Below are 19,698 nucleotides of genomic sequence, written 5' to 3'. Positions count from 1 at the left end.
CTTTTGTTGTTTTAATACACAATAATAATAGCACTCTCTAATTCTGTTCTGAAAAACAACAACAACAAAAATTGTCCCTTTTAGACTTACACTCTATTCATTTGCTGCTTGTTTTCTTAAAAAAAAAATAACACTAGCTTTCTAATTTTTTCATTCTATCTGTTTTATTTTCATTTATTATTTTATTGTACTTTTTAACATTGTTTTTCATTTTATTATTTCAATATTCTTAGTTGAATTATTTTTATTTTTAATTGAATTGTATCATTTATTTGCTTGTTTGTTTATTTGTTTGAAGGAAAATCTGATCATTTTAATAGATCAGTGTGTGTATGTGTGTGTGTGTGTGTATCAATTTGCTTGATTTTTATACATTAATCTTTAATTATTTAATTAATTACATTAAAAAAAACATTATTAGTAGTATAATTAGAATATATATTTTTTTCTTTAAGGCAAATCTGTATGGTTAAAGATCTATGAATGATAAAACATATATATGGTTCTGTTGTTGATAAAAACCCACCCCTTTTATTCTCATTAAATATTTTGTTTCACTCTGAAATACTTTAAATGGTTAATTCATCATTTTCTCACCCTCATGTCCTTCCAAACCAAATTAGTTAGAAACAGTTTAATCTTTAGCTTGTTAGTAAAGGTTTACACTTTAGATGGTTAATTTCTCATCTGTTATTGAGGAGGTTCAGGTTCTTTTGAGTGATCTTCTTCACTGTGAATAACGAGCAGTTATTAGTGATGCAGCGTAACACATGACTTCGTCTGATCTCCTTATTTTCGTTATTCTCTCTGTAACGTTGACCTGTGTTTCTTCTGTCTTCCAGATTGTTTGATAACTCCCACGAGGGCTTCAGGAACTGGGAGTTCATGACGGTTCACTGCTGGGGGGAGAGAGCGGAGGGCACGTGGACGCTGGAGGTCTCATACTCGCCGTCTCAGCGGCGTAACCCTGAGGTGTTGGGTAAGGAACGAGGAACGAGGCTCAGTATCTAACGTCAGGGTGCTGCGCTGCTAATCATGTTCAGTCTAGACACAATATAAACATCTGACTCACATATCTGACGGTATTCCCAAATTCAGAGCCTAATCATATTTAATATAAAGCTAATATGAAGCTGAATTTGATTGTCCCTTCAGTACTAGTTTGGTTTCACACTGTATTATGTTGTTTTTCACCATTGTGGAGATGTGTAATACTCCCAACTTCTTATAAAACTAGTATTTTTTGTTTTATTTTAGTATTTTTTTTTTAGATATCATTTTATAAATATTTTTATTTCACGTCGTTACATTGTTAGAATTATTTTATTGTGCTTTCTAATATTGTTTTTCATTGGATTATTTCATTATTTTTAAATTAATTATTTTTATTTTTTATTTAATTTTATATTATATTATTTTATTTTACTATTTATTTATTTTGTTTTAATTAAGTTACAATTTATTTGTATTTATATTTCACAATTATCTTGTTAATGATTATCTTAATTATTTAAAATGTATTTTTTTATATAAAATATTTTTTTTACAATTAAAATTATTTCATATAATATTTAATAAATTATATTTTATTTGATTAAAACTATGATAAAAATATATACTTTATAATTTACTTAATTTTTCGTTATTATTAATATTTTTTTGACTCTCAGTACTACATGTAGTAATTGTAACTTTACTTTTTACATCATGTTTTGCAAAAAAGGAACCCATAAAATCTATAAAATATTACACTAGCTGTGTCCTTAAAAACTAGTGCGCCTAAAATCTAAATGAAATCTCACAAGCAGACCTAGATGGACAATTTTCCCAAATCTTCTACACTGATTTCTTATGTTGCTGTCTGAAATGAATGACATTTTTTGCTTATTGTAAACCTTTGAGCTATGCTGCAGATCTGGATGTATGCACATCCTCTTTCTCGTCAGGATTTGAATAGTTTAATTTGAATGCATAGCAGAACTTTCTCTGTCCACTTCATGGCTTTGCTGTCTTGCTCTTTCTTTCTTCTCTGTCAGGTAAGCTGAAGGAGTGGACACTCATCCTTCACGGCACGGCTGAGCACCCCGACCAATCCCAGAGTCCCCAGCACTCGAGCACAGCAGGCAAGGAGCTGAAAAACACAGGAGCCCCTGAGCATGAAGACGAGGAAGAGGAGGAATATAATGGTACTCACAGTAATACCTAGACAAGTTCAAAAGTTCGGGGACATCTTTTAATCCTCTGCTCATCAGGGCTGCATTTATTTGATCAAAAATACATTAAAAACAGTGAAATATTATTATGATTTAAAATAACAGTTTTCTGTTGTAATATATGATAAAATTTAATTTATTCCTGTGATCAAAGCTGTATTTTCAGCATCGTTCCTCCAGTCTTCAGTGTCACATGATCCTTCAGAAATCACTCTAATATGCTGATTTGCTGCTAAAGACACATTTATGATTATAATCAATACTGAAAACAGTTGAGCTGCTTCATATTTTAGTGTAAACATAATTTTTTCATGATTTTTTGATCAATAGAAAGTTTAAAAACAGGATGCATTTGAAATAGAAATCATTTTAAATGTTTTTACTGTCGCTTTTGATCAATTTAATGCTAAATTAAAGTTTTTATTTTAATAAAAATCGTACTCACCCCAAATTTCTGAATGGTAGTGTATATATAAAAATGTATTTTAAACACACACAAGGATCAGGTGATGTATCCTGGACACTTTATTTATTAATGGTCTAAAAAAAAATTAATTAATGTTCAAAATAAAAGCCAAACAAATATGAGCTACAAAAATATATATATATTGGTACTGTCCTAATATTGAAGCAAAATATATAAAAAAAACTCTTGATAGGATTTTGATGTGTCTCAGTTTTAATGAATAGTATGATAAAATGAATACTGTATGTATTTTATATATAAATGTGATGGTACCTGTTGCTTGTTTATAGTGTAAAATAAATGATGTCTTCAACCTAGAAACCATGTAAACAACTTAAAACCTAAATGTAGATAAGACGTATATTACTCTTGCATTATTGAAACACTATTATCCTGTTTAACACTGTCAGCTGCTTTGACTCAATCTGTACTGTGTAAAGCTCTATATAAACAAAGCTGTCTTGACTTGACTTCTTATATTTGATCCTCTTTATCAACCTTATGAGATTTATTATTATAAACATGACATCGTTGTTTACGGTGAATATAGTTGACTCTCTGATGACTTCATGCAAGTCATTTGCAAGTGGCTTTGAATCAGAGTGTCTGTTAAATGAATAACTATAGATGTTATATTATCCCCTGCTGGTTTGTGACTGTATTTCAGGTCCGTGTCATCCTGAATGTGGAGATCAGGGCTGCGACGGGCCGGACGCCGATCACTGCCTCAACTGCATTCACTTCAGTCTGGGCAGCCTCAAGACCGGCAGGTGCCAGAAGGACATGTGTACTCTGAATGGGTTTAATGTTACAGATAGTGTGTCCAAAATCACAGTATGAGGGGTTTTTGTTTTTGTTTGTTTTTTCAGTTTTGCCCTGTAGGATTATTATAGTTGACTAAAACTAAAATCATGGGGGGGAAAAAACAAACATTTTCATTATTTGAAATAAAAAGAAATAAATACAATTGAATTACACGAAATTTTTAATGGAAAAATTTTACATTTATTCATCAAGTCAAACTAAAACTAAAATAAAAATTAATAAAATATAGACATACTTAAAAGGGTAATATGATGCTTTTTTAAAGATCATTATTTGGGGCATATTTAATAATAAAAAAAAACATTATTTTTCAAATACTGTATATTATTGTAGGTCCTCTATGCCCCGCCTCTATCTAACGAGTCGTTTTCTATAAAGTCCCTCCTTCTGACAAGCGCAGTCTGCTCTGATTGGCCAACTGACCCAGTGCATTGTGATTGGCCGAACACCACAAGCACTCGTAGGAAATGTAATGCCCCTTTCCATAATCATGAGTTTCATCTTTTAAAATAAATGTAAAGACAGTTAATAATGTCCTTAGTTTTACCATCAGTTCAAGCTTGAAAGAGGAACAGAGTGGTGTGACAGACGCAGTGATGAAGCATCCACATCTCTCTCCATACACACACACACACACACACACACACTCGTGACACGCAAAACTCCGCATTTGAACATTCAGTAGCAAATACTTAAACTAACCCTGGACTACAAAACCAGTCTTAAGTCTCTGGGGTATATTTTTAGCAATAGCCAAAAAATGATAAAAAATACATTTTATTTTTCTTTTATGCCAAAAATCATTAGGATATTAAGTAAAGATCATGTTCCATGAAGATATTTTGCAAATGTCCTAGTATAAATATATCGAAACGTAATTTTTGATTAGTAATATGCATTGCTAAGAATTCATCTGGACAACTTCAAAGACAATCATTTTTGTGCCCCCTCAGATTCCAGATTTTCAAATAGTTGTATCTCGGCCAAATATTGTCTGATCCTAACAAACCTTACACCAGTGGATTTATTCAGCTTTCAGACAATGTATAAATCTTCGAAAAGACAATTTCGTTTATGACTGGTTTTGTGGTTACATATTTGTGCATCACATATTTGAATCGATTTTCAACCGACTCGCGGTTAATCATTACATATTGTAGTACAGTATATTGAACATATACAGTATAGTAAAGTCTGTTTAGTTTTCCTCATTGTCAAACAGATTTATGCTTCAACTTCTCTTTATGTTTGTCTCTTGTCCTCCTCACAGGACGTGTGTTAGTCACTGTCCTCTGGGTTATTTTGAGGACGGAGAGGCCCGCAGATGTCGCCGCTGTCACCGCGGCTGTGAGAAGTGTGTGGCTCGCGGGCCGAACGAGTGCCGGTCCTGCCGGAGAGGGCTTTACTTCTACTCGAAGGAGAGCACCTGTGTGGAGACATGTCCCGCCGGCTGCTTCCCCGACAGCGGTGAGTCCAGCGGAGACGGGACGTCCACTGATGCACACTTCACTTTACTGAGCTGAAGCTTCTATAGCACCACATGCAGCTAGTGAACACCTCCCAGAATACAGCGGTCTGTCATTTAGGAAAGATTCTCTAATGGTGTCAGAAATAAACTTATATTGAGGAGTAATATATAGACTTTTACATTTATTATATTTTTTACATTCAAAAGAAATGCAGTAAAATATAATTGTTTATTTACAATTACTCATTTAAAAGGCGCTGTTAACCAAAGCAACTTACAAATGAGGAACGTCATAAACACCAGCAATACGAAGCTATAAGAATAGTGAACCAGTTAAAGTAAATTTGTAAATTATGCATAAATTATCCAGATATTTCTAAGCTAATGATGTGATATTCTAATAACACATATTGTTTGTTTGTTTTTTTTTTGTTAATTTTTTAATTTAGTAATCCAAATAAATTACATTTATAATCTTCTTTTTAAAGTGCATCATGGGATTGCATTCTTTTTAAAGGATTAAAAGGACGCACAATTTTGCCTTTGAATTTCTGCAAAATAAAGTCCCTAAAAAGGCAATATAATTATGCTACCTACATGTGGTGTTGTGTTTACCATGCTTTACTAGAGTAGATTATCCAAACATGTAAATTAAATCGATATTTACTCACCCACATGTTCAATCTCATATAACTTTAATAATACATCTTTTATAATATTAAGCAAAAAAAAATTACAATATAATGTGTGTATGTGTGTGTGTGTGCTCGCTCTTGTTCTTGTGTCATATCAGGACACAACTGTATAATGACATGGGTATGACACAGGTATTACAAGGAGAGGGTGACTTATGAGGACATAACCCATGTCCCCATTTTTCAAAACGCTTATAAATCATACAGAATGATTTTTTTTTTTTTGAGAAAGTAAAAATGCACAAAGTTTCCTTTGAGGGTTAGGGTTAGGTGTAGGGTTGGTGAAGGGCCATAGAATATACAGTTTCTACAGTATAAAAACCATTACACCTATGGGATGAACACACTTTTCACAAAAACAAACGTGTGTGTGTGTGTGTGTGTGTGTGTGTGTGTGTGTGTGTGTGTGTGTACGTATGAATGTATGTATGTGTGTATATATATATATATATTCCAGTAATAAACAATAATATTTATGAGCAGCTTTTCTTATACTTTCCTTTTTTAAAAGTGCATTATGGGATTGTCTTCTCTGTGAAGGATGCATAAGATTCTGCCTTTGAATTTGGCTAAAGAACATTGAAAACATGCAAATGATGCCTCAAGTAGTTCATTTAAATATAAAAATATTGTAATTATTTACAATGTTTTTTTGTCATTTATGAAGCCTAACAGATGTGAAAACATGTTTTTTTTTTTAAGTGATAATAAAATAATTCACCTGGTAAAATGACAGTACTATTCCGAAAATACTTAATTATTTATTTTTATAATATGTATCGGGAAATTCATTTTGTAATAATAAAAAAATCAACTTATAGTTTTTGTTGTTATTGCTATTGTTAAATATTACTATTGTATTTTACTCTTGATGTGAATAGTTTATAGTTAGTTTACACGTTTTATCTGTTCATCAAATAATAAAAATTAGACTTATTCATTTAATTGAAATCAAGTGTTAGTAGCATGGTCCAGGTCTACCTCTCAGAATACTCCTGTGACAGCATCATTATAAGGTCCATTCAGTATCATTCAGCAGCTTATCTCTTTGCTCAGGAGCTGATTAACCTCCTCCATCCCCAGCTCCTCCTTTCGTCCACAGTCAGGACTTGGCTTTCTGATATTCCTTTTTGAATCAGCCTCCTTTATTTTTAATGATGTTGATACTTTAAATTGCCATTAAGAACATTAATGATATGTGCTACATTTATGTTGGTTCTGTTCTGTTTTCTTAATGGGGTTATCACTGCTCTCCCTGCTCTTAGCCATGCTAAGCTACATTGATGGGGAGTTTTTGCCAATCCAAACCGTAGTCTGACTGTCAATTATCTTTGACTATAGTGCTCCTGACAGAACTTTCTTTGATCGTCTGTGTGAGCTTCACATCACATCTTCTTTCTTTCCAGGCCAGAGACGTTGTCTGAAGTGTCACGAGAACTGTTTGAAATGCTTGCGAGATGCAGACAGATGCACGGCCTGTAAAGATGGCTTCAGGTAATACTAATAAACATCAAGGGCCCTGTTTTAACGATCTAAGCTCATGGTCTAAAGCACACGGTGCAGATGCACTCAAGGCGTGTCTGAATCCACTTTGGTTAATTTAACGAAGGGAAAGTGGTCAGCGCCCGGGCGCATGGTCTAAATGGGCTGTCCCTGTTCTCTTAATGAGTAATGGATGTTTTTTGTGCATAACATGCAATAAACCAATTAGAGTCTCATTTACCGTCCCCTTAAAGAACCAGATGTGCTCGAACCATGGTGGTCTTGCTATTTGCATGGCAGAATGTAAATTTTAATTTGTAAATATGTTTGTGTGATGCTGCACGTCCCTGTGTGTGTAATAAGCAAAGTGTACGTGCGTAGTATAACTGCCTATAGGTGCATATAATTAACGCGCTCTTTAAATAACAAAGAAAAAATATTGAACCAGACTTTAGACCAGGTTTGGGTTTGGCGCAACAATCTACCCACCAACAATGCTCCTGAACACACCTCTTTTTTAGACCACAAATGAGCGCCAATGCATTTGCTATTTAAACAACGTGGCACAGGATTGGAAAATGAGAGCTGCTTTGCAATTGCTCTAAAATCCTGATGAGTAAAACATGCACAGCTTCATTTCCCGTGTTGAACTGCTGCTCTCATAGTGTGGCAGTCGAGATGCATCATCTAATCGTCACTAGATTGCTGCTTGGTTGCAGCATAAATGAGCATAAACCAAATGAGCATTTAAAAGTCTCTTGCAGCCATTTGAGTTTAAAAGGCAGAGCTGTGACCCCTCTATGCACTCGATTCATAATATATATGGATTTCTGATTTCCCATGACATCTGTAGCCTCATGCTGGTGCGGACGAAATAGTGTAAGAAGTCAGGCTTTGGGGTCTTGTGTGGGTTCAGGACATCTAGGGAACATCTGCTCATCTTTATGCATGCTGTCTTTGCTGTGGTTTAGATGAGCCGGACAGACCAGGCTTTAGTTCTTGAAAGGCAGTCTGGTCTTGTGAAGGGTAAAACACAGGACACTTTGCGCCATGACCTCTCGACGGCATTTAATCTGTCAGGGTTATATATCGTGATTTGCTGTGTTTTTTAAAGAGCAGATCGAGGGCAAATGTGCGTCACACTCGCTCAGATGATTATTGAAATGCAAGTCATTTTCAACCACTGACCCACAATACCCCACTTCCATAACAAACCCGCTCTTTTAGCCAAGACTAGATCAAACCACCGTGAAGAAGACTGTAGAGTTGTTTTCTCAGACACACATTAAGCCTCATCTTGGATTGAGAATCACTGGGAACTGATTTGTTTGAAAATATGATTTAGCTTGACGATAGTTTCAATCTGTCCCTCATTTAGACCATTAAAAGCTTAAAGGAGCTGCACTTTTGGAAATAGGGCCGTCACAGTTATGATATTTATGTTTTTTAACTGTTCAACAAAAAATAATTACAATTATTTAATTGTCTATTTTGTACATGTTTGTTACAGTATTATAAACATAATTGAAATATAATAAATGATGCCGTTTAAGGGTTAATAATATAATGAACACATTAAAGTGACATAACAATACTATTCTAAATATTAAAATACTTGGTTTATTATCATATTATAAAATTGAAAATAAAATCATTATTATTAACTATTCTTATTGTTTTACTAATATATAATTTGTTTTAGTCTTGGTGTGAATAGTTTGAAGTTAGAGTCTACGATTGGGAATTATGACATTTTGATTGTTGATTATTTATCTGATTTACCTGTTTTTGTGCATGTTGGTAAAGTCAGAAGTTGGAAATAAGGTATAATTTGGTAAATATGGCACATCATTAAGTAATATATATATATATACTATTCCACATATTCACAGACTTTACTATTTAGTTCTTATTGCCATTATGTTATTTATTTATTTAAAATGATGAAAAGTCCACTGTTGTTACAGTAATACCAACAATTACTATAGATGATTTATATTTTTTGCAAATTTTATTGTTGTTTTTATTATTATTATTATTATTATTATTGCATTTTTTGTTTTGCTCTTGGTGTCAGTAAACCTTTAGGTTCATAAAAGTCAAGTAAATGTCATCAGTCATATGTTAATGTGCTGAGAGATTTTTTTTTTTTTGCTTTTCATGATGTTTTCTCTTTAAAGCTGTGGAAATATTGCAGTGAACTGCTGAACTGGTTTATTCTGTTCTTCTTCTTCTTCTCTTTTTCCTGATTAAAGTCTGGCAGGAATGACCTGTGTTCCAGAATGTGCCAATGGAACGTTTTTTAACCTGGAAGAAATGAAGTGCAGCCCCTGCCATGTCTCCTGCTCCACATGCACAGGTAACCTATTCTATTCTATTCTATTCTATTCTATTCTATTCTATTCTATTCTATTCGATTCGATTCGATTCGATTCGATTCTATTCGATTCGATTCTATTCTGTTCTGTTCTATTCTATTTCATCCCATCATATTATGTTATGTTATGTTATGTTATTCAATCCTGTCCTGTTTCATCCCATCATATTATATTATATTATATTATATTATATTATATTATATTATATTATATTATATTATATTATATTATATTATATTATATTATATTATATTATATTATATTATTTAATTCTGTCCTGTCCTATTTCATCCCATCCCATTCTATTCTATTCTATTCTATTCTATTCTATTCTATTCTATTCTATTCTATCCTGTGCTATCCTTTCCTATCCCATTCTATTCTATTCTATTCTATTCTACTCTATCCCATCCCATTCTATTCTATTCTATTTTATTCTATTCTATTGCCATCTCATCCCTATTCGAATCCCTATATGTTTAAACAGTTAGGTCATTTTTCATACATTTCATACATTATTAATTATTTTGTTTTGCATTAATCAAAAGGTGTACGTAAATGTAGGCAGTCATTATATTCAGAACAGCACAAACTTATACAGCAGCGTTATAAACAAGAATTTCAGATTGACCAACTTATATTTCAGACAAAATTTTGCCTGTTCAGGTTTTGTTGCCATCTGTTGGAGAAACTGTAGTTTAGTATCTTAAAGCTCAATACAGATGAATTGATAATGTCCCGGTTTTATTATTTACATCAGAGTTTCTCCACTCAAGGTCTGGTGAAATTGAATCCAGTCCTGGTCAAACTCAGCTGAACAAGCTGATCAAGGTCATCAGGATTACTAGAAAATAACATTCTGCTAGACTATAGCAGACCTTGAGGAACGAGTCGAGAAACCCCATTTACATCCATTTATTATCAAAAGTCTCATTCAGAATCAGTGCAGTACTCTCACAGGACATCACCGATGTGAGCAGACTCCAATAACACTCACAGAATATGAAATCAACTGAACACAAATGAGGTCTTCTTTTTTCACAGTGAGAAACTGAAGAGGAAAGTGTGTGTATTGTTTTGAGGACCGCAGGAGTGAACGAGTCGCTGCTCAGCTATTGAACTTAATTAACTTACTTCATTAAACCAAATCACCAGAGACGCCTGATAAGCCCCGAGTTGTTTGCTTTCCAAGTTCGCTGAAATGTGGAGAGCTGTTATAGACACAGCGGGGCAGAGGGAAATAAATTGACAGTAAATAACGGGAGAACTGAGCTAACGGTGTGCTTGTGTTTGCAGGTCCAGGACTGGAGGAGTGTATTCAGTGTGCACCAGACTATCTACAGCAGGAGTGGAGGTGCGTCCGAACCTGTGCTCCTGGATACTACAGAGGAGAGGCGGCGGGATTCACACAGAGGATGTGCCGCAAGTGAGTCCTCCACACGTCTCACATGACCTCTGTACAGCTGCATTCATGTGACCAGCAGGGCTCGTGCTTTATGAATGTGCATTAAATGAAGTTTTGAAAGTGACAGCTGGAGCACACCTATGATGCTTTAAAATGCTAAACATTTTCAAGATGTTTCATATTTAAAAAAAAAAACAATGTTACAATTAAAATTCTTGCAAAGCACAGTTTCAAGTTCTATGACAACCAATCTAACATTTTTCTGTCAGGTCATCCTCTTTGTCTTTGTTTCCGACTGTAATGTCATCAAGGCTGATTATCCGTCTCATTGAAATTGCAGTTGTTGAAATTGTAGCCTTGGTAAAGGATTGTGTACTTTTTACATTGGAATTCTTTCTTATTGCTCTCTGGCAGAAATGTGAACACACACATACACACACAAGCGCACACACACAGACACACACACAGACACAAACACACGCACACACACGCACGCACACACACACACACACACACACACACGATATATAAAACTAACTTATTGTATTTATTTAATAAAGAATTCATTTTGTGTATAAAATTTTATACAATTAAATTTATGCATTTAATTATATATATATATATATATATATATATATATATATATATATATATATATATATATAATTATTTAAATATTTTTTCATATATAAGATATATAGTATTTTACATACAAATATAAAAAATATTTATATTTATACACATTTATTTTATTTGCTTAAATGCACAATAAATATTTATAGATTTCTTATATATTCTTATTATATATTCTTACATTCTATAAATATGTATTGTATATAATATATATGCACACACATTAGAATTTTATATATGTGTATTGTATTTACTGTTCATATAAATTATATACAAATATTAAATAAATATATTTACTTTGTATTCATATGCAAGTTATATATTCTTATATTATTGAAATCTATAAATATATATATTGTCCGTATAAATTATATTTTAAAGTTATTTTTTAGTTTATGCTTTTTTTGTATCTGCATAATGATCTAATAGCAATCTGTTTTTCAGATAATACCAGAGAGAAAGGGTAGAAGAAAGCGTATCTTTCGTGTATGGCTGAGATTTACAGCTCGATTCTTGTAATGTGCAGCATAAGGGCAGTGGGACACTCCACAGTTTATAAATCAACAGTCTTTTGCTTTATGAATGCTGTCTCAAGCAAATAGAGGCTTTTATGAAGGTCACAGATGGTGATTGCAGTGGAAACGGGTTCTTCTCCGACTCTGAGTCCGGTTGAGCTTCACTGCAGGCAAATAGATCAGACAGCCGTTAAACAGAAGTAAAGTGTGGCCCTGAGGTAACCAACCCACACTGGAAAACATTCGCTTTGAACTCATATACAGCAAATGACAAAGTGCATATATTAAATACTGCATAAGAGCACCGAGGTCACACACAAAGTGCCAAGGACAGGTTTAAAGCCTGTCATTTTGAGGTCAGTCAGAGCGTGTGTATTTTATAATGATTAATTAGCCCCTTCAAATCATAATGGGCCTAGGCCTGTATAAAGATATTTATCCTCATATGAAGATGCATAAACACTGAATACGGGTTATTTCCTGTACACTTACAGTACTGATCAAAACTTTGTGGTCAGTAAGATTTTGTTGAAGCTTTTTTAATTGAACAAAGATGCATTAAAATAATCAAAGTGACAGTGAAGACATTTATAATGTTACAGAAGGTTTCTTTTTTAAATAAATGCTTTTCTTTTTAACTTTCTATTCATTTGTATTCACCACAACTATTTTAAACATTGATATTAATAATTGCATTTATTTATTTATTTCTTTATTTCTTGAGGCAGCGAAGCAGCATTTTAGAATGATTTCTGAAGGATCACGTGACTGAAGACTGGAGTAATGAAGCTGAAAATTCAGCTTTTCATCACAGGAATAAATTACATTTTAACATGCATTCAAATAGCAAGCAGTTATTTTAAATTGTAAAAATATTGTACAATATTACTGTTTTTACTGTATTTTTTATCAAATAAATGCAGCCTTGGTGAGCATAATAGACTTTCAAAAACAAACTTAAATTTCAGTTGACTGCAATACCAGTAAAACGTCACAATTTTTGATGCCACATTAAAAGACAGTTCACTCAGAAATTTCAATTTTGTTACGCTTATGTTTAGACCACATGACAAGTTGTTGTTATTGAAATTATTTAACTACATATCAAAGTTGCAACACAAGAAATCACAGTAAACAAGGTATATTTTGACTCACAATGTTGCCAGATCTTGCTATAAAAAACAGCAAACAAGAAAACGGTCATAATAAATCCAAACTTAAATATGCCAAATACTAAAATATAACGACCTGCGCATACTCTATTAACTCTATAAACTGGAATGTTTTTTTTTAGCTGAGTCCAAATAATAAGCAATTAAAATAAATGGACATGGCAACCCTGCAAGTGTGTGCGCTGCAAAGCAGCCTTCTACACAAAAACAAAACACAACAGCTTTGTCGACGGTGGTTAAGTTAAAATTGCAAAGACATAACGAGTCAGTGGCCGCTGTTATATTACTCTGGTCAAAAATAAGTGATCCCAAACGTGTAAGATGGCAAAACGGTGCTACAACAGCATCATCCATCACAGTTTCAAGAGTGAGTTTTGTTCTGTATGCACACAAACTAGAATTTAGGGGATTCACTCACTAAATATACATATTAGTTCAATGTTTTCTCCTCCAGAATCAGTTTTATGGCACAGTTTGACTCGTATCAGTTATACTAAAAAGTACTACAGAGTTTGTGCCAGTTTTAAAAAGGTGTTAAAACCTCATGTACTTTTCGGAGCCCTCTGGCAGATTTTGTTCTTGTTTTGCTTCTCAAGTAAATGATCTTTAGACATTTTCAAGACAAGACAAACTTTGCTAGTACAGGACATTTATGTATAGAGAGCATATTTTGTTTCATTTAGTGGATTCCTTAAATTGTCTTTTCTTGATCTTTAAAAAGGTCTAACATTCACCTTCATAAAAGGTAAAAACCCTCCAGAAACCCTGTACTAAAGCAGCACTTTATGATTCATTGCACTGCACTCTTAAAAATAAAGTTGCTTCCAAAGGTTCTTCACAGCGATGCAATAGAAGATCCATTTTTGGTTCCACAAAAAAACCATTCCGTCAAAGATTCTTTAAAGAACCATCTCTTTCTTACCTTCTAATAATCTGAAGAACCTTCTTTCACCACAAGGAACCTTTTGTGAAACAGAATTTGGTTTGGTTCTTTCATGGAACCATCTAGACGAAAAGGTTTCTTCTATGGCATCGTGAAGCACTTTTATTTTTAAGAGCGTGGCTCTGTTGATGGCGGTCGCTCTCTGGAAATCTGTCAGTGTCATTTATTCAAACCCAGTCTTTATAGACATTAATAGCAGAAGCTGGTGTGTGGTTCTGGTTGTGTTTTCAGGTGTGAGGAAGCACTGTTTGAGCTGTCAGGGTCCTGGAGCGAGCTGCACACAGTGTAAGGACGGATACAGCCTCGTCAGCCGGACCTGCGTCATGAACGCCACCTGTAACAACGGTACGTACCTTCAGTTTGTTGTGCTCCGCTTTTCTCCACATGTGTCAGAAAGAGACCCCTGCTGGTACCGAGACTCAAACCTGCCACCTTCTGACGTGCCCACCTTCTCCATTCCTGTTCATAAGAGTCATTAATTTGTGAATTAGGCTACACTGGTCGCGCTGCATATTTACTGCACTGTGTGACAAAGACAATATTTGTATTATTTTGCAGCACCCACACTTTCACTCATCTTCAACACAATATAACACAATTTCAGAGTGCAAACTCACAACTCGCATCAATTCATCCATGGCACTGTAGATCCAGTGACGGACGTGCGTAGATCTGTTAACAGATTTGAAACATTATGAGAATGATTGGATTTCCCACAGTTGTGTGTGTGTGTGTGTTGTGTGTGCATAAGTAATTTTCCTTCATTTCTTCTGTATTGTTGCATAGAACAAGGGCAGTGCTTCAAGTCTTCAGTTGCTTCTCTGTGAAAACACAATACAAAATCTGTCATCATTTTGTCCCTCATCTTTCCAAACATGAAGGATTTTCTTTATTCTGTTGGGGGGGGGGGGTGTTCGGCACTTCCAGTTTTGGTCTGTTCACTCAAACTGTTTGACTTTAAAAGAGGTGCTTTATTATCCTTTTTTTTTTTTTTTTTCAAATCCACCCTTGTTTGCAATGGAAAAGAGTCACTGGGACATTCTGTCAAACATCTAATTTTTGTGTTTGACAAAAGAGATTTCATCTTGATAATTGATTAATCAAAATGAATTTAGATAATCTATTTAATTATGTTTTATCTATTCAATCATTGCACTGATTTGCAAATCGGGGGCATTGAGCATTAAATAACATACGACAACGTGAGTTTAGGACTGATTCGTGAGTTACTGTGACTGATGCATTGAATAGAATTTTGTTTCTGAATCAGGCTAATATTTAATTAAAAAATACATTTTAACAATTATAAAATAATTGTTAAAAAAGATTATATTAATTGCCTTACCTTGTTTATTTCCTTCATTTATGTATTTTTCACACAAAGTATTTAAGGAGCTTTCTGTTATCACAGTCCTCATGGAGTAATTCATATGGATGACGTTGTGTCAAACTGACCTGACTCGGGTGTTTACGAGGCTTCTCAGACGTCAAAGCTTCTCAAAGTTTGTTTTTGCACAGCTATAAACGCTGACATTAGAGAGAGGAGAAAGAGGGACACAAAAGATTTCAGAAGAGAATGACGTATGGAGGGAAGATTAAAGGGAAGAGGGTCGTGCGTGAGTGAAAGGCTGGAAGGATCAGAGCGAGGCAGAGCACTGGCAGGACAGCAACAATGCTTTCACCAGGATCCGCTGCTCCTCATTTCCCTGGAACCTCCTGTCTGTCCAAACTTACATAACATGAGCTTCAGATCACCCAGAGAGGAGAAAGAGAGACAGAAGACGGTCCACTTTTGTTAGTGGCACCTCTCATTCAGGTGTAGGGCATTTGGGTTTCATCCTAGACTCTTAAAACTAAAGGGTCTTTATTGGTTTTGGTGGTTCCATTGGAACCTTGAACATTCATGGAACCTTTCAAATGCAGAAAAAGGTTCATTTAAGCACTGTTCACTGAAAGCTTTTTTGGGGAACCAACTATGGTTCTTCTGTGGCATCACTATAGAAACATTAAATTTTTAAAAGTGTGTTTGAGAATTTTTTTTTTTTTTTAAGAAACTTTGGGACGTGACGTGCAGGATCATTCAGATGTGTGATGTGTTTGATAAAGAGACACAGACACGACTGAAGTCTGAACCCTCTCTTTCTCTCTTCCAGCGGATGAAGTATTCTGCGAGATGGTCAAGTCGAACCGACTGTGTGAGAAGAAGCTCTTCCGTCAGTTCTGCTGCCGGACGTGTTCGATGACGGCTGGATGACAGCAAGGAAAGAGACTAATGGACTGACCTACTATTTCTTTGGTTGTGTTATCTAATGTACATTTTAAACTAGTTATACTGTGATTATTAAAGGAACAGTTCAGCCAATAATGAAAATTTGCACAGAATGAACAGTGCTCTCTTCCACCCTGAATGCCCACAGCTGAAGTGCCCTTGAGCAAGGCACTGAACCCCCAGTTGCTCCCCAGGTGCTGGATATATAGCTCTCCACTGCTCCGGGTGTGTGTTCACGGTGTGTTCACTTCTCACTGCTGTGTGTGTGCACTTGGATGGGTTAAATGCAGAGCACCAATGCTGAGTATGGGTTACCATACTTCGCAAATGTCACGACTTTCACTTTTTTTTCATCAGAACAGATTTGGAGACATTGCATCACTTGCTCACCAGTGGATCCTCTGCAGTGGATGGGTGCCGTCAGAAATGAGAGTCCATACAGCTGATAAAAACATCACAATAAACCATGAGTATTCCACACCACTCCAGTCCATCAGTAAACATCTAGTGAAGCGAAAAGCTGCATGTTTCTTAGAAACAAATCCATCATTAAGGAGTTTTAACTTTAAAACATCACTTCCTGCTAAAATATGAGTCGTCTATCCATAATCTTGCTTTTCAGGAGATGTTTTTTTTTACTGGAGGAAACGTTATTATGGATCATGGACTCATGTTTTGACCAGAAATTATTGCTAAAATCATCTTGATGGATTTGTTTTTCTGTTTTTCTCTTCACAAGATGCTAATTGATCATTATGTGGATTGTGATGTATTTATCAGCTGTTTAGTCTCTCATTCTGACGGCACCCATTCACTGCAGAGGATCCACTGGTGAGCAACTGATGCAATGCTACTTTTCTCCAAATCTGTTTTGATGAAGAAACAAACTCATCTAGATCTTGGATGACCTGTAGTTGAGTGCATTTTCAGCTTATATTTGTTTTTAGGTGAACTCTTCCTTTAATGAAATACATAGTACTCCTCATTTCAAGAAACCCGGTTTGATTTCAACAAGATATATTTTTTTTAAACATGCAGTACATGTATAAATTGCTTCCTTTTTTTTTATTCAACGACATCACTCTGAATTATGATATAATTGTATATGAGAGATGCCGTTTTCATAAATGATCATGTGATTTCCAGTGAAAATGATTACGTTGGTGAATGCCAGATAACGTTTGGAGTGAAACTGCAATGTTAAGAGAGACATAAAGCTTTTAAATCACAAGAAGGATCGAGAACAATGACACTGTACATTTTAAACTACGCATCTAATGGTATTTTAAATATCTGAAGGTGGAATATCTCCATCAAAGGTCTGAAATATAAACCTTTCCTTGATGAAAATGTGTGGTGGAGTCTCTTTTTTCCCCACAGTGAGGATGCCTGTGCTGGTGGTCCAGGTTATGTGCTAATGATCATTTGTTTGTTTGGGTTTTCCAGTGTTTCCATGTTCTGAAATCAGAGCTTGTAAATATTTAGATGGGGCTCAACTATTTGCAATGCATTTTGGTGAACTGTCAGAGTCTGACCCGCAGTGACCCAGTGATGCTTTGACTGTAACGTCCTGAAGGGCATTAGATGAACACACACACACACACACACACACACACAAACAATGATTAATGCAGTGGAGGTTCACAGCTGCTCTTAATACCATCCACACACAGATGAACCCATGACACGTTCCTCATCGTGATGTTACTGAACTGAAGCTTCAGTAAATCTCTTTAATGATTCTGGACTCACTTTGTGTGAAAAACAACAACACAGGACTGATATGCATAAGTGTGTGCATAACATTGTGCTTTACTACTGAGTCCTGAACTATGATGATCCTGCAGTTTGATCATTATTCTTCATTATCTTTGCATTTCATTAACAGTTTGGATTATGGAACACCATTCACTGTTAACTGGTTGGTTAGTAGCATGCATATTAATAGAATACATTAATAGTTGTTTATTAGCCAGTATTCTAGTAGCCTAATATTATCATATTCTAACCACTACTACAACTACCTTACTATCAATAAGCAGCAAATTAGGAGATTGTTGAGGGAAAACTCTTAGTTCATAGGGAATATGTGTTCCCTAATCTAAAGTGTTAGGTATTATGGTACTATTTAAAGATTAAAATCGTGCATTTGATTGCTCTGATGAGGTTTATGAATGCATAATAATCCGTTTAAAATCTCCGAAAACAAAACGACCCCTCCACATCTGAACAGAAAATCAGTTGCAGCTTTGCATATAGTTAGAAAATAAACATGTTTCGGCAGGGGAGTGAAGGATATGTTCATCACACCATCTGTGGTTTTCTTTTACACGGTTTTAGTTTATTTTATACAACCTCAACACATCTTAAACAGGATCAGGAGAAACTGCGTTCTGAAACTGAGTGCTGCGCTCTGGCGGACGCACGACGGGACTCTTCCGGTTGTTCGTGTGCTCACAGAGCTGGTGGCTTAAGGCTGAATGTTTTTATTACCATGCCCTGTACGCATCATCTGAGTTTTCATGCGCATTAAAATCATTTTGTATTAGAGCAATTTTTGTATTGTATTTTGTATTGAATGAAATTTAAATTATTTTGACAATTTCTGTAATTTATTTACATATTTAAATATTTGGGGTAACACATTAAAAACATGGTTAGAATTTGCACATTACAGGAGGGTTTAAAAAACCCGTTTCTCTTTTACGGTATGTATATAAAAATCTGTCTGAACGATGTATTGCGGCTGTAGCGCGTTTCTCCTCCCGTCCGCTAGGGTGCGCTGCAGTTCTCGCGCAGTCGTGTCGCTCGTTTCGAGAAGAACAAAACAGACGCTTCCGTTCGGCGGCAGCGCGTGTGCGAATCAAATATTTGTAATAAAGTTGTGATCTAAAGTCTGAGTCGTTCCTCTCAGCGGCTGACATGGTGAAGTTGACGGCGGAGCTGATCGAGCAGGCGGCGCAGTACACGAACCCTGTGCGGGACAGAGAGCTCGAGCTGCGCGGTGAGTCGAGACACAAACACTCGTTTATCTGCCTAACTGCGGGGAATAACTCACGCTCCTGTGTTTACAGGCTATAAGATCCCCGTGCTGGAGAATCTGGGCGCCACACTCGATCAGTTTGACACCATTGATCTGTCCGATAATGAGATCAGAAAGCTGGACGGATTCCCGCTGCTGAAGAGACTCAAAACACTGCTGATGAACAACAACCGGATCTGGTGAGAGAGTCA

General features: G+C 35.2%; 1 protein-coding gene across 1 annotated transcript in view; it reads left to right on the top strand.

Moving 5' to 3' along the window:
• The window catches only part of LOC113077523 (proprotein convertase subtilisin/kexin type 6-like), a 32,410-nt gene extending 15,808 nt beyond the window's left edge, over window positions 1–16,602 (top strand). Inside the window, exons 6-16 of the mRNA XM_026249890.1 lie at window positions 843–979; window positions 2,037–2,186; window positions 3,347–3,449; window positions 4,775–4,971; window positions 7,074–7,161; window positions 9,405–9,508; window positions 10,824–10,953; window positions 11,202–11,292; window positions 12,161–12,233; window positions 14,427–14,540; window positions 16,349–16,602. Of these exons, the coding sequence (XP_026105675.1) occupies window positions 843–979; window positions 2,037–2,186; window positions 3,347–3,449; window positions 4,775–4,971; window positions 7,074–7,161; window positions 9,405–9,508; window positions 10,824–10,953; window positions 11,202–11,292; window positions 12,161–12,233; window positions 14,427–14,540; window positions 16,349–16,449 (1,288 nt within the window). The 3' untranslated portion in view covers window positions 16,450–16,602. The remainder of the gene's footprint in view (window positions 1–842; window positions 980–2,036; window positions 2,187–3,346; window positions 3,450–4,774; window positions 4,972–7,073; window positions 7,162–9,404; window positions 9,509–10,823; window positions 10,954–11,201; window positions 11,293–12,160; window positions 12,234–14,426; window positions 14,541–16,348) is intronic.
• Window positions 16,603–19,698: the final 3,096 nt, after the last annotated feature.

The sequence above is a fragment of the Carassius auratus genome, unplaced genomic scaffold (genome assembly GCF_003368295.1).
Source record: "Carassius auratus strain Wakin unplaced genomic scaffold, ASM336829v1 scaf_tig00022789, whole genome shotgun sequence".
Lineage (NCBI taxonomy): Eukaryota > Metazoa > Chordata > Actinopteri > Cypriniformes > Cyprinidae > Carassius > Carassius auratus.
The sequence above is the reverse complement of the archived record's forward strand: the minus strand, read 5'-3'. Positions and strand labels throughout refer to the sequence as shown.